The 15,606-nt window shown below is 33.4% G+C and overlaps 1 protein-coding gene across 8 annotated transcripts in view; it reads left to right on the top strand.

Moving 5' to 3' along the window:
* The window catches only part of LOC125057236 (nuclear factor 1 B-type), a 38,766-nt gene extending 23,160 nt beyond the window's left edge, over nucleotides 1-15,606 (top strand). For 2 of the 8 annotated variants that reach the window (XM_047660801.1, XM_047660806.1), the window contains exons 3-14: nucleotides 2,497-2,688; nucleotides 3,204-3,387; nucleotides 4,569-4,640; nucleotides 7,655-7,750; nucleotides 8,179-8,340; nucleotides 10,439-10,546; nucleotides 10,843-10,976; nucleotides 11,887-11,995; nucleotides 12,845-13,002; nucleotides 13,465-13,580; nucleotides 13,793-13,881; nucleotides 14,052-15,606. In XM_047660801.1, coding sequence (XP_047516757.1) covers nucleotides 2,497-2,688; nucleotides 3,204-3,387; nucleotides 4,569-4,640; nucleotides 7,655-7,750; nucleotides 8,179-8,340; nucleotides 10,439-10,546; nucleotides 10,843-10,976; nucleotides 11,887-11,995; nucleotides 12,845-13,002; nucleotides 13,465-13,580; nucleotides 13,793-13,881; nucleotides 14,052-14,206 — 1,575 coding nt within the window. In that variant the 3' untranslated portion in view covers nucleotides 14,207-15,606. The remainder of the gene's footprint in view (nucleotides 1-2,496; nucleotides 2,689-3,203; nucleotides 3,388-4,568; nucleotides 4,641-7,654; nucleotides 7,751-8,178; nucleotides 8,341-10,438; nucleotides 10,547-10,842; nucleotides 10,977-11,886; nucleotides 11,996-12,844; nucleotides 13,003-13,464; nucleotides 13,581-13,792; nucleotides 13,882-14,051) is intronic. The other 6 variants (XM_047660803.1, XM_047660802.1, XM_047660808.1 and 3 more) reach the window with 6 other exon arrangements.

Here is a 15,606-nt window from a genome sequence, read left to right on the forward strand (position 1 = left end):
CGGATTTAAGCGAATTTTAGTGAAGAGATTTTTTTTATTATCCTTTGACGCAGTCGATGGCAGCAGCCAGTATTTAGACACTAACTTTTCAAGGTAGTTTCACTCGCCTCAATAAAACTAACCGCGCATTTTTCTAAATAAAATAGGTGTAATAAAAAAATGTAGATAATCATCAGTCACCTTAGGACGCATAGGTGTTATAGTGCAATTGTTCAAATTAAACAGTTTCCTTTATCGAAAATCAAGTCCTTGCTCGTGTCTAGCAAAACAAAAACATAAAGTAGGGTCGTTTCGTCTATCTCTGTGCATATAAAATAATTTATAAATTTCGGATGTTCGGTCTTATGTAACGTGACGTCACTGTATAAATTACACGGATTTATGAGAAGGGAAGAGCTTAGCGCATTGCGTCTGCCCGCCTATGGTATTCGGAGACAGTATGGCGTGTTGCGGATTTTGATATTTCGTTAATAGAATACTGGCTGGTTTTAGATTCGTTTAATAAGTTTGTAAATATTTCTTTTGCAAAACGTATAATGTTTTTGTATTATTTATTTATCTTTTAATATCTTTGTTGATTAATGTGTATCAAAAAGTGCGTATAGTGTTTTACTTATAAAGTAAAAATTGTCGTAATATTGTTAATACAAAATATATACTCTTAATTTTGTGCGACTCGTCACCAACAAATTTAACAAAATGATATAAAAAAAATACAATAAAAATGATGGTGTAAAGTACCTAAAGTTTAAAATAACATTAACGTAATTAGTAAAACAGCAAAATATTAAAGATGGATCAACTTTAACTCATATAGCATATATGAATAGATATAAATAAATTAAAAATTTGGCCCCACTAACAATGCTATATTTATTTATCCTAATAGTATCTACATAGAATTGGTATGCCACTATCTTGGACGGTATCCCGCTTGCGTACATGTTTGACTTAACCGACTATTCACGACCACTAGGTATGGTGGTTTCATGGTGAACCTAGCTACAACCTGTATGTATGTATATAAATCTACTAGTCCTGTCTAATTCAGAACATTAAAGCCTTTAAAAATTTGGCTCTCGATGCCTTTCATGATGCAAACATCCCCGAGAATTCTTGACAATTGTACTTCTCATAGGATAAAATATAATTAATAAACTTTTCTTCTTCTAATCGCAATGTTTGTGAAGGTCATGTTCTTCCTCCACTCAATAATAAACTATAATTAAATCAGTGGATATACAAATTTTCAAGGTAAAGGTTGTGGAGTTTTGGCCGCCCTTGCCTCTACAATTGTCATGTCCTAGATTATTTATACAATCCAACAATTTCGTTGAAATTGCACGTAAAATAATTTTTGGGTTTCATTTTTGAGCACAAAATTATACACATACCCTCCAGCCTTCAACCAGAAGAAGGACTGACATGTATGGGTTAGGGGAAAGAGATTTTCTGCATTTCGCTTTTCTCACTCATACAAAGTGTGAGCTGAGGGCGCAGAGGTCGATTATTGGTTGGTATGCGGCAAACTAGCTGTTTTGTTCTAGAATATGGAAGTTTGTTACACTGAATATACAATGACAAGCGAGAGGGGAAGATCACATGTGAAACATCAGAAAACGGTCATGCAGATTTTTTTTGAATTCTATAAGGTAGCAAAAAATCGGTTCCCAAATTTGCCGCCTTAAAAATCTGCCGCCTTTAGCCGCTAGGGCCGCTAGGGCCTACTCAGCCTGCTGGTAAATTCGCCACTGAATTAAACCGAAATCTTAAGCCTCATATCCTACTTCTTTTTATTCCAAAGTATCTTTTTATTCTACAATTAACTACGGTTAAATAAACTTGGCAATTTGTAAAACAGCTTGTATATACATTTGTGTAAAGTGAGGAGCACGTTGGAACGAAAGCAGATTCGAGATTCGTAAATTTGACTTACGAGTAATTGTACTTAAGGTAAGATTCGGAATCGAAACTTAAATATGGCTCCAGTATTTTGTTTTAGACAACATTTGGCGCTAACTCTTGACTCTAAAGTTTACCCTGAGTAGGTAGACTGCAGGAGGTACCTACAATGTATATTCAAATTCATAAACGCTCATCAAAACACAAAAGAGCTCTTCTTCTAAAAAAAATATTGAATGAAGGTTTTGTAAACCCCGGTTTGAAAGCCTTATCTAAAAGCATCGCTAAAGTTGTTTCAATGAAGTCGTCGAATGAATTTAGATTAAGTAAGAAAATAGTTTATTTAAACATAAATTATTGATATTTATAGGTTTATCAAAATATCAATTATATTTTTTTTTTAATGAAGGTTCGTTTTCTAACGTACCTTCCATTGACGTTGGAATTTCACACCATTTTTATTATCAATCATAATATTTTTGGTAGCAATTTGAACGAGATGTCATCTTAAATAATCTGGTACGCAATGTACCTCTTCTACTGATTCTTAACAAATAAATACATATTTGTGATCCGATAAAAAAATAATTCCAGAACGAGAAAGCAGAAGTGAAACAGAAATGGGCGTCAAGATTATTAGGGAAGCTGCGCAAGGATATAACGCAGGATTGTCGAGAGGACTTCGTCCTCAGCATCACGGGGAAAAGACCAGCCGTCTGCGTCTTGTCCAACCCAGACCAGAAGGGAAAGATGAGGAGGATAGACTGCTTACGTCAAGCCGATAAGGTAGGTTTCCTTTTTGTCTATTAGTCTATAATAATACACAAATTACAATCTTTACCTGGAGATTACGTTCTACTCCTACTAGTAAGTTAAGTTAACCTTTTATCTGTGAAGCAATTTAAGAAATCTTCTCTAATTATATCGTGAATTTTTCTTTACGGTATTTATGATGAGTCTGTTTTGTTCCGTTCTTGAATAAATAAATATTTTATATTTTGGCGACTAACTTATCGCTTATCTAAACTAAGATATTGATATATTATACTTTAAAAATATTTAAAAATTAACTTAAATTAAGATTAAAAATACAATTGCATCGATCTACAATTCATGTAGGTGACTTATGGATGACAAGAAAATGGTTTAATTATTACATAGAAAATCGAATTCGTCCCTTTAGATCAATTAATGTAGGTATTCAATTTAACTTTAGTCAACATAGCCACATATGTGGTATTTGTATCAATAAAGATTTGAAAGAGACACCGATTTCTTACACGTTTTACCCCACTTTCCAGGTGTGGCGGCTAGACCTAGTAATGGTAATCCTTTTCAAAGCGATACCACTAGAAAGCACAGATGGTGAGAGATTGGAGAAACATCCAGAATGCACGCAGCCAGGCCTCTGTGTGAACCCTTACCACATCAATGTATCAGTTAGAGAGCTGGACCTCTACCTTGCGAACTTCATCAATAGCTATGGTAATGGGAGCGACGGTCTGCCAGGTCTATCGCTCAACTATTGTCTTTGAATGCTTCATTTTCCGCCCTATAAAATGCTTAAATTTTTGATCCAGTATTGGAAATTTAAATTTATATCAATAGGGGTGGAAAATGAAGCACATATGTTTTCTGGCTTAAGATTTATTTATTTATTTTTAGCATAGATGCCAAAAATAACATATATGTGTCAAACAATATAAGACACGTTACAGTTGTAAAACTAAATATATTTTAAATAATTTTGAATTAGTAATATTGAAAAAGTAATTAGTAATTACAAAGGAGTTCCTACATACATTTCAAAAGGAACTTAAAGTAAAAAGCTTATTTAAATATGCTAGAATTACACTTTTATAACTTAAATATTATTACTTAGGGCCCTTCAAGAGAAGAGCGTACACCTTAAAGGCACTTGCAAACCTCGTGGTATTGCACCACCTCGTGGTATTGTTTGGGAGTCCATGGGCGGCGTTAAACAATTAACTTTAAGTGACCCGCCTCCAGTTCCATAAAAAAACGTGTGTGTACTTATGTACAAGCTTTAGAAGTTATACATCTTTGTTGTATACTTCTTTGGCGTAATAATTTTCTTCGAGCACTTTAGAGCGACGTTTCCCTCTTCGAATTGCATTTTTCTTGTCCATTTTAATAGTCGCTTCCAATCGAAACGATATCACAATAAACACTATTCTCGTATAGAAATCATTATTTTAGTTTAAATAAACACGACTCTGAAAAACACTACGCCATGACAGACAATGCAACTTGTCGATAAAACAGAGCAAGCGCCAACTAGCGGCCCAGACTGTTTTACCGACGTTTTAACAGATATTCAGGGTATCGGATCTTTGTGACGGTGTGCGCGCGCATCGTAAAAATTTACTCGCATCATTTTCCCCTAACGCGCCAAAAGAAGTATAACTTCAAAAAACAATATTATTAGTTTTATGGCAAATAAATTAATGAATAATGATGCGTTAAGAGACATATAATCATCATCTTCTGGTTTTCTCATTCTTTTTTTAACAAATTTGAAAACTATAAATTTAAAACAAAACTTTCATCACAGAATACATACGGTTCTATTACTTCAATAAAAAGCTAATAAAAAATCGTTAATAGTATTTTATCTAAAATATTATAAAGTGGTAATGTTTCAGATATCCTAAGCGGTTCCTTATCGCCAAACCCGCCTAGGGACAAAGAGAACGAACATGAGGCAAAGAGCAAAGGTAACTTTAAAGTAAAGGTGTCGTGTCGGTGTCGTGTCGTGTCTCGTTACGGTCACTGAGAATGTGTTTGCACGCTTTTTTTATTTGCACGTGTAGCTTTGTAGACAGTGCATCTTGTTGTACTTTTAGGTTAGGATTATTTATTTAATAATATGTAATGTGTTTAATAAAAAATAGATGCGATAAATGACACTCAAATGCTGACGATTTAAGTTGGATTACTAAGCTAATATTTAATTTATGAACAAGTCACAATAAATGTAAATAAAGTAAAAGTGTATTAGAGAAATTAATGCTAGTAAATGCCCAATGGGCTGGCTTTTTTAATCTTAAAAAGTGGTAGAACAAAAGACGATCGCGTGATTGGTTAAAAGGAAAGACGGTACGTGTCGCGTGTGATTGAACTAGAGGTGATTTCCTAGATTAAATTTCCTTCGTTTTCAATTTAACAACAACAGTAAGATTTCTGAGTCTAGACAGCTCTAAGTGTGACTCTCGTGTGTCAAATTCGATACGTTTTTGACTTGCCTAACTATTACCTCTAAGTCTCAGACCCTATTACTTACCCTTAGAACCAACATAAGCCTGGCTCGTTCATAAAACGTTATTACTTTTTGTTTTTATATGAGTATTTTAATTCAGCTGTGTTAATCTTTTTATTATGCGTATTATGTTGCGTTCGTAGTAATCAACCAAGAAATCTATTGGGCGTGACTTGTACTAAGACTTTGAGAGACGTTTTCTTTATTAATAAGAAAAAAAATTTTTACGAAACGTCGGTTAAATTTAAAATTATGTAAAATAATTGTAAATTTATAATAAAACATAACTTCAAATCCGTTAAAAAAGTGTTTTTCTAAGAAAAAAAATTTAATTATTTTTTTAATTTACTGCTTATGTGTTAGTTTATATTAATATGTAAATCTTAATCGCTAGATAGATATTAATGACACACTCCGGGAAAATTGAAAATACCTAGTGCAGTTGCTACGTCCAGAAAAGAAAGATTTTCCCGCGTTGTGAGCTAATGCTACATAGAATCTGAGTGTTAGAATAATTTTGCTCAATAAATATTGTCAGCAATTCCTTTTAAATTACTCTTATAGTTGTATATGTTAACGTAAAATTGTAAACACCGTTAGATTGTAATCTATCTCGCGAGATTATAAACTGTCGAAAGATTGTGAACCTCAGCGTACTGCTTACAATTTAACGTATTATTCGGTAGATTGTACTACACTAACTTAGTTATCATTCAAACTTCTTTGGTCAATTACAGATTAATTTTACTTCCCAACAATTTCATATAACTACCGAATAATACAGGTTATTATATATATATATTATATTTAATACAGGTTAATAATAGGTTTATGCATATAAAATTTACTCGCTGTCTCAGTTATAGAGGTAACTATGATCATAAATCGGAAGAACAAATCCCAGATATAGAGGCTTACTCGTCCCACTAACAGAGGTAATTCAGTGCCAACGTGTTGGGACCTCAGCATGAGTTCCAGTTATGGAGGTTTCTCACTTATCCAGGTCCCACTTAACCAAGTTTCACTGTAATACGTTAATTTGTAAGCAGTTCGTTGAGGTTCACAATCTTTCGACAGTTTACAATCTCGCGAGATAGATTACAATCTAACGGTTTTTACAATTTTACGGTGACATATACATTTACGTGATATTAGCCTCAAGCTAAATCTTCTGCGATGTTCATTCACTTTTAAATCTCTGAGAAATCATTATTTCAACCATAAGGACAAACATAGCTATTTAACTTCTTATTAAAAAAAACTAAATCTAATTTCACCATTTTAACTTTGTACTCTTGCGTCTCTTTTAATCATAGCATAAACACAGTTTGACAGAAAGAGACGGAAAGAGTTTAGTGGTTCAGTTTTTATGAATGAGGATGAATACTTGAATTACGTTTAATTAAAAAGGTGTCTAGCGATTAACGATTGTTAGTAGAATTATAAAACCATTCTCAGACCTTAGCGAGTACAATTGGTGTTTGCACAAAGACATTTAGGCACATTTTTTAATCCCATTGGCTTGCACTCACATTCATGCTTAACGTTTGAATTTGGTCAAATTATCTGTAGTTGGTGTTCCTTCTCTTTCTTCTTGTCTATGCTCTTCTAAATATATTTAGCACGACGATCACGTACTATATTAATAGTGCTACAGACTAAACAGTGGTTTTATTTCTAACTATAAAGTCTACATGACTTTATAAAAATTACGTAGCAAATATATAATTAAACTATATTCTTATATTTATAAAATCTAAATCAGTATTATTACTAATAAGGAGGAAATAAAATGATTAAACTGTACTCCTCTGTATTCTGTTGTCAATTGTTTTAACGCAGATAAAAACAGATGAAAATCAAAACATTAGGTAAATACAGGTACTGCTTTTTATAATCTTACATTTAGTGCCAGTTCTCAAATTAAGGGCATAGAACAGATTAGTAGAACAGTGTAAAAATACTGATTTAATAATTATACACATCATATTTGTGTGTATGTCCATTATTCACCTTAATATATCCAATAAGTTTGTAGCATGTAAAATTTTGAGGAGCATAGACATGGGTGTGTTATCTCTGATTTAGAAATTTGAAAACAATTGTATCTCTTCGTATGTGTTTGTTAAATTTATATATAATTCCTGTCCAACATTTATATTTAGGTGAATTGACAGATAGTAGCTATATTGACTATCCTTTGAACTATAGATAGATTTTTATTCCCTGAGAGAAAATTTAGTAAAACTTAGAAGTGTATTTTCTTAGACAAACATTATCCTATACTATTATTGGCTGAACTAAAATTATAAACTCAAAAAAATCAGTTCACATTGAGAAGAAACATAAAGCAATGTGGACAGAAATATGTCTATCCCTGTTTATACTGAAGCTATCGTTTAGTGGAAATGAGATAGATAATAAACCTTAATTAAAGCCATTAATAGATAATGTGTGGGATGTGGCTTTCAGGCTACACGCACAATCCGTACAATGGTGTTATATGCAACGATATCATTTTAGCGACCGGCGTCTTCTCCTCCAAGGAGCTTTGGAAGCTCTCTAAAGGTAATTTTTATTTTTTATATTTAGAGTCTGTTTCACAATGTATGGATAAAGTACCAAATAGCAATGCAACACATAAATTATTTGTAAGATAAATTGTGCTATTTGACATTCATCGGACTCTTATCTTATGATGGACTTTATGTGACGAATAGCGCTATCTGACAGTCGTGAAACGCAACAATAGTGTTTATCCTACCAATAAGTAAAGAATAGCTAATTTGGAACTTATGTAGAACTTATCCGTACATTGTGAAACAGACCCTTAAACAAATAATACTCTTATAATCTTCGAAATAATTATTTTCACTAGAGAACATAAATAATTCAATAATTAAAAAATATATGTATATTATCGTTAATAATCAAACTTTCTTCAATAAAGTGTCAAAACCTTCTGTATTTTTTCTTATAATTTATAATAATTCCAGCCTCAATTCTCCAAGAGACGGGTTCAGAATCTCCCAGTGGGTCCGGCGGCGGCATTAAGCTGGAGTCCAGCTACTACGGCTACAACAGTCCAGCGCCGCCCGCATTTGAGCCGCCCACTGACCGAGGGACTCCCTCTACCATGCTTGTTGGACAGTGTTTTAGTGAGTTAATATGCAATTTGCTTAATAATTTTTAACTATTAGATCACCCGTATTTTATATAGTTCGATATTATAACAAATCTTTTTAGTGCTACCATAGTCACAAAAATTAAATGTATGCAGAGAAGGCGTATTTTACTCAATAAATCTTACCTTATTTTGTTTGTGTCTCTAAACGTTAGTATAGTCTCGTATCTGATCTAAAAACCCTTTTTTAAAAGTAAGTACATCATTATTTACTCTTCCATAAAAACATAAATTAATATTATTTAAATATGAATGTAAAAACGTATTAATGTTCGCCTTTTGAGGTGTGACCATACAATAATTTTAAGGCTGCCTGTATCTTCGGAACCTTGCCTAAAGGGACTCCTTTTAATAATATATTTTAGTTATTATATTTTAAGGTTAGTTATTGCTTTTTGTTTTATTATATATTAGCAGTATTATGTTACTTAATAAAATTACATATTTTAAATATAATACAAGACACTCAAAATATTTAGTCAGTAGACCTCTTTTAGATCTCTTCTCTTATATCTGACCTGGGCAACTGTAGTCCACATATCCGCCGATATAGTTTGTACATCATGCCGCCATCGCCTAACCTGTCTACCTCTTTACCGTTCCCATCTTGGGGCTGCCATTCAGTATTTTTTTTCTATTCTACTCTTGTAATGTGCCCCGTTGTTGCCATGTTGTAAAACAACTTCACATTTATAATCTTTCTGACTTTGTCTACCTCAAACCCTTCCATTCCTCCTAGAAACATGCTCCTTTCCATTCTTCTTTGGCATGTTAGAAGGCATCTATTTAAATTTATCTCAAAGGACACTTTGAAAAATAAGTTTTTTTTCAAGTTTAAATTAAGTTAAAATTTTATTAATTTATCCTTGTGTTTTGGACTCGTGTCCTCGTAGCTAACATGGCAAGCTTTACCAATAGTAGGTAACGAGTTCGCACCACTGTCAGTGTATAATTCCGTGAACATTAGAACATATCATAAAATGCTGCAGATATATTAAGCATAGCTTTTGTACTATCGTCATAGAATAATTCTAAACTGAATAAGTAAATATAATGATACAATTAAAGCAGTGTTGGCCTAGTGGCGTCAGCGTGCGGATCTTAACCTTGACGTAGTAGGTTTGATCCCCGGCTATGCACTTATAGACTTTCTGCATATGTGCGCATTTAACATTCGCTTATATGGTAAAGGAAAACATCGTGAGGAAGCCGACTTGCCTTAGACCCAAAAAGTCGACGTCAGGCATAGGAGGCTGATCGCCTACTTGCCTATTAGATTTACAAATAATCATCAAAATAATCAAAAAGGTTTTAGCGCCACGATTTTTTTTATAATGGTATGATTGTAATTGTCAAGTCTTACAGTTAAGAGTACAATACACTTTTTTAAATTACACTCATTAAATAAATATTCAATATTGAATGAATTTTAATTCATTATTCGCTAAACAATGGTAGTTTTGTTGTCATATGTAAGACTATAAGTTACAAACCATCCGTGTTAGTATGCACATCGCGTTGGTCCAACTAAATATAGCTTGTTTTGTGAATCAGAAGTCAATGTTGACGTGTTAAAGGTTAACGAACGTATATTATAGTGTTCTTACTATATAAAAATATGTGTAATCATTGTATATTAAAGTCTCATTTATATAAGAATTATTCATCCATATTATGTCACTATAGTATTCATCCTTGTCTATTAAATCGTGTTTTTCTATGAAAAACGGCAGAACAGTGCTTTTTAAACATCGTGAAAGACTATTATGAATAAAGCGGGAATTTTAAAGAAAGGTTTATTAATAAAAAAGGTAGTGTAGACTTTATAGAGAATAGACAATTTCTTCTCCTGATACAGCCTTTGAGCCAAAAGCGTTTGGGGTTTATGCATAGTTAAACCAGTTAGTTAATACTTCATAAGCTCCGTGTAAATTGCCCAATGTTTCCCTCAAAATAGTCAGCGAATAAAAATAACGTAAATAATAGATATATGTATATTAAAAGTGTAATTCATTTTAATTTTTTTATAGTACAAAGTGCCATCTAGGTAATGAAACTGAAACTCTTTCCAGGCATCCCACATAGTTCGTCGGGCCTCAGTGCTGCGCAGGCACCCCTGGTGCCTTCTAATACGATATTTTACCAACATGCACCACCTCCTACTGACACACATCCTACTTGTAAGTGTTATATTCAATACTAGATTAAAAAAATAATTAACTTTGACTTTTCTGTAAAATCTTTTCTTTTATTTTGTTTTCGTACTCAACATCTTATTAAATTAAATTATTTATTATTTTGGATTTAATCTAACGCTTTATGTATTGTGTTTATTATATGTGATAGAAATTCGCTAAAAGTGTTTGGAAAATATAGTGCAAATCACTAAATAGTGAATTTCTTTAATTTTCGCTTCAGACTATCGTTTATCGGTCCCGATGAATGGTTTTACAAAGTATCTTATCATTTAATACAGATGTTTGCCTTTCAGCATCTGAGGGTCTATCAAGCCAGCACTCTAGCAAATATGATGGGACACCCCAGGATTCCCTAGGGGACTTCGTCACTTTCGTTTGCCAAGAACCACCTACCGATGTTCAGCAATTACAAGTTAGTATGTTATTAGCGCTGAAACAGGTTGGAAATGGAAAACCCGTGCAGCAATGGATTTAACTTTTCTGGGAAAATGGAGTTTACAAAAAATTATAACGTGTGCATAATTGTCTGCCTTCTAAACCCTTATTCATAAATAACCAATCAGGCTAATTGCACAATTTTAACCTCACCTCATCTCAAATCATCGCTCATCTGTTAAATTTTATCATAGCGTAAACAAAGTTTAAGACCTGAAGGAGAATTTCAGTTAATAGTAATTTGACTTATTTAGTTTTGAAGTTACCTTTACCGATCTAACGAAAAAAATGATCAATAAATATTTAGTCACAGCTTACTTATTCACAATATTAATATCTGAAAATAACTGATGTTTTGTAACAATATTATTTTAAACTATCTGCCCACGAGAAGTTCGTTTCACCTTAATATGATTTTACATAGGCTATTTTTTAATAGCTACATACCAACATGTAGAACTATTTGCTATACTTCCCCATAGAGAATAAAACTAACCCTAAAGTGCTAAATAAAAATATTTTGTTCACTTTTCACTCTTTATAAACCGTCCTTAGCGTTCAAGGCATAAATTTAAGAAATACTCGAATTGCTCCAGCCGTCTTCCGCGCCTAGCATCAGATTTTGTGATTCTTTTTTATGAATAGAAAAAAAATTTTTTTTTGCAAATACATAAATATATAAATGTAATACATGTATTTTTGCACTTCTTGCCTATCTTATGTAATTTAATACTTTTTTTCTCACAGTGGTTGCCTGGAAGAGATCGCTCGAAAGCGATAAGGCAGCCAGTTGCTCTCCTTTTTATTTAATTATGTCAATTGTACTATATTAATGTATATGCAACGAAGTGTTAATAAATAAATAAATATTGATATTTATCTTCCAGGTTCATACATTATCCAGAAGCCCCAAACCACCGTATTTCAGCAGCTCCATGTTACCACCACCACCGTTACCACCAATGGCAAGGCCGGTTGCTATTATCAGATCTACAGGTATGTTTAGTAGTGTATATTCATTCATAAAATTTAAAAGCCCTGAGTTCGTTTTTTCGTGTTTCCATTGTAAAAAAAGTGAGTGCGTATATGAGTACACACTACACATGTCAGAAGTGAAACTTTTTGGCAAACTAATTTTTAACTCTTGTTCATATTTATACAAATCTAAAACTTTAGATTTCCGAGACTTAGAGGTAGGGAAAAAGGAATTTTAGGAATTTAATTGTCATTAAAATATTAAGTGTCGAAAATGAATACAATTATAAATTTTATTTATTCGATTATAATTGTGGCAAACACGTGGCATTTTAATTTACAATTCTTCATTTGAGATTTCAATAAATTATTTTGCATAAAATATTAAATACTAATATATGTCATAAATTCTCTTTACGAAATTTTAAATTTAAAAATAGAATTTCTATAAGGTTCTCACTCTCTCTCAATCGGTCTCAATCGCTTTCTCTCTTTTCTTCGACAAAAACGCTGCACATCTTCGTGACGTTCTGTAAAAATGTTACCCTCATGCGCCTAAAGAAGTTTCACTTCAAAATACCCACAACTACACAATCTTTTCCCTAAAAAACCGCATTCTAGCCATGTGTTTACGAGCCAATCTATATATTGTATAGGATCAGACTGAATGCTGTCTGATAACTACAATAACACACGGTTTTATCAACTTTCATGCAATTTTTTTCGGTTTGAAAATTTTAACGTTTCCTTTTACATTTCGTGCGCATCACCAAGCTACAAGCGCGCGAAATTGACTTAAGACACAATTTTTATTTTTGTATAAGTATGTATCACAGACATTTATTTAAATTTGTGTGGATGTCTCTCCAGCAAGTGAAGTAGGTGTGGGTGGCGTGGGAGTGGGATCTCCATCATCTCCCGAAGTGCGGTCACCAAATGGATCTCCACGACGACGTAGTCCGCACCCCTACAGGGATTGCCACCCTCCCATCTCACACTTCAACCACTTCCATTCGCAGCCACAACAGGTAATCTCAATGCTAGTTCAGTGACCAGTTTTTATGTGGTGAGTATCATTAATATCAGAGTCTGCCTGTTAAGGCAAAATCAGTTCACTGTCTGTGTACTACACAAGTGTAGCGACACCTACGATTGTAGCCGTAGATTGACTGCGATGACGTATACTCTGAAACGCGCTAATGAAGTTATTCCGACCGATAACGATATATAAATCTTCTTGACCTTAGCCGCTGGGGCCTCTTGTAAGCGTGGTCGAGGATCCTCCATTTAGGTTGGAGTAACAGTACTCTATTCACACAAGTTTATATATATTCAACTACATCCCATACATCATCTCGAAGTTCAAAGTGGATTATGGGAATTACGATAACACTCCAAAACTGAAAAAAGGGGACGCAATAACATCAATTTGTATACATCAAATACTAACTTAAAACTACAAGCAAAATAAATAAATATAATAATTGCAGGTGTTTAGCTACGGGTCTTTAGGTGGTGGGGCAGTGGTGTCCGGAGGAGGAGGGAGTTCGCCCCCGGGAGGCCTGGGGCTATACGGACCTCGACCTCCACCTAGAGCACCACCAAGGTATGGTTCATACTAACAAATTTTAGCTGTGTACTGTCGACAAGAATAAATCATCATTTTAATTTTTAACCTTCTGCATTTACTTCAATGATAGACTCTGTTTTCTCAAATATAATGTTACTATATTTGAGACTGAAAATGATTTGTTCTATCGATATATTTGCATTGTGCATTTAACTATATAAAAATGAAAGTTATGATTTCATTTCCAGATGGAATGCCCCTTTTCCAACATTAGAAGAGGAATTTAATATTATGACAGCACCAACGGGTCCAGACCACGTCGTTTTATTGGATGATGGTAAATAAAAAGCTTTATTTTAGTTTACATTTATTTCGCTAAAAAAAGTTTCAAAACATTTGAGAATGAATGGTCGTTGTCTTCTATACTCAGAGATTTTGAAACTAAGCTTAAATAATTGAATAAATGTGATTGTGACCAATAGGCATCCGATGCCTATTCATTAACAGAGGGCAACTTTGTTTTCACAGAGCGTTTCTTTCAATCGAACGTAATAACATCAGACACAACAGCCATGGACACCACCGGGACAAATGTCCAATCCGTAGTTGACACGGACGACATTGCCCCGGATAAACCGGCTCCAGATCTTCGATCACCGTGATCCTTGCACGGTGCGACCGAGACGTCCGTTCATGGCGACGGTTCGGCCGCAACAGTGCTAAGGTGGACCCCCGCGCCCCTCCCTCACTGGCGTCCTGTTACGCATAGACACTGACCTCTATTGTACACTGTACTGGCTTGAACGTTTCAAAAAGCAGAATTATTAGTGATACTAATACTGTTAGGTTTTTACAACGTTTCAAAAATCTATCAAATACGTCTTTCGTGAAAGTTGTATGTTGTACACTATCTGCTTTAATTTTTGGCCAGTTCAGCGTATTTAGATATCCTGGTACTAACTACCCTCATTTTCACAGGAAAACAACAAAGTTTTATAAATACTGACATTCAAGTTCACCGACTTTATCGGCCCTTTCTCTTTCAAATTGTGGTTTACTCTATGATTAAACTACCTTAGGAAAGGGGCGGGCTAACTAAACGGGCCTGAAAGAATAAGGATATCGTTAGAGGTCAGACCACCGGACTGTCTTTCGAGTTTCAATTTGAAATCGAATATTTTCATTTGACAATAAATTTATTCGCTGTACAGAATATTTTTTTCTATGTAGTGTACATATTTTGTTGGCATTGTAGTTTAGTAGAGTGACTTTACCGACGTCACGTGTTGATGACAACGCCATCTAGTGGACTATTTTAATAACTGGTAAATCTGTTACAAAAGTTATAAAAACAATTATATTCTAATATTTTTATAGAATATAACGAATATGAAAAAAGCCTTCCAGTAATTTAGTGAATATTTGAAAGTTACTGCTTTTATCGTTGTTTTGCTGACCTTAAAGGCAGTTAAGAAAAATGCTTCCAATTTTCGATTGAAAGTGTGATACGTTGTTTTTGTTCTGTTTAAAAATAATTAGTGTAAGCGCAGTGTTTTATTGAGATTTTTAATTTATTGAACGTTTGAGAAAGACGAGCCTTGCTTAAGAATTTAGTTTACATGTATATTTAGAAGCGGCTGTCACATATTTATCATATTTTAATCCGATACGACATTTCGCTTCGAAAATTCTCCACAGACTAATAAACAGAAGATCTCAAATGAAGTGTTTACATTACTGCTTAGACTGTGGTTTTTTTATCGGCGAATTATTACCAACAATTAAGTTATATCGGATTGAAACCGATAAATATATGATAGAAGTAGATCGACCTTTGTCGAGGGACATATAGGTGCCTTTCGTAACGTATAATAACTTTATAATTAGGACATAAAATGTAGTGTTCGTCATAAATCCATCCGATTTTTGTAGGCCTATTTTGTAACCAAAAAGGTGAAATGACATTGATGATTTGATTCATTTATAAGACATAGAAATTACCACTATTTAATTAGATAAGCTCTTAGGTATATATAATTCACATGCCAATTATTATTCATTT

The sequence above is a fragment of the Pieris napi genome, chromosome 16 (genome assembly GCF_905475465.1).
Source record: "Pieris napi chromosome 16, ilPieNapi1.2, whole genome shotgun sequence".
In the NCBI taxonomy this organism is placed as follows: Eukaryota; Metazoa; Arthropoda; class Insecta; order Lepidoptera; family Pieridae; genus Pieris; species Pieris napi.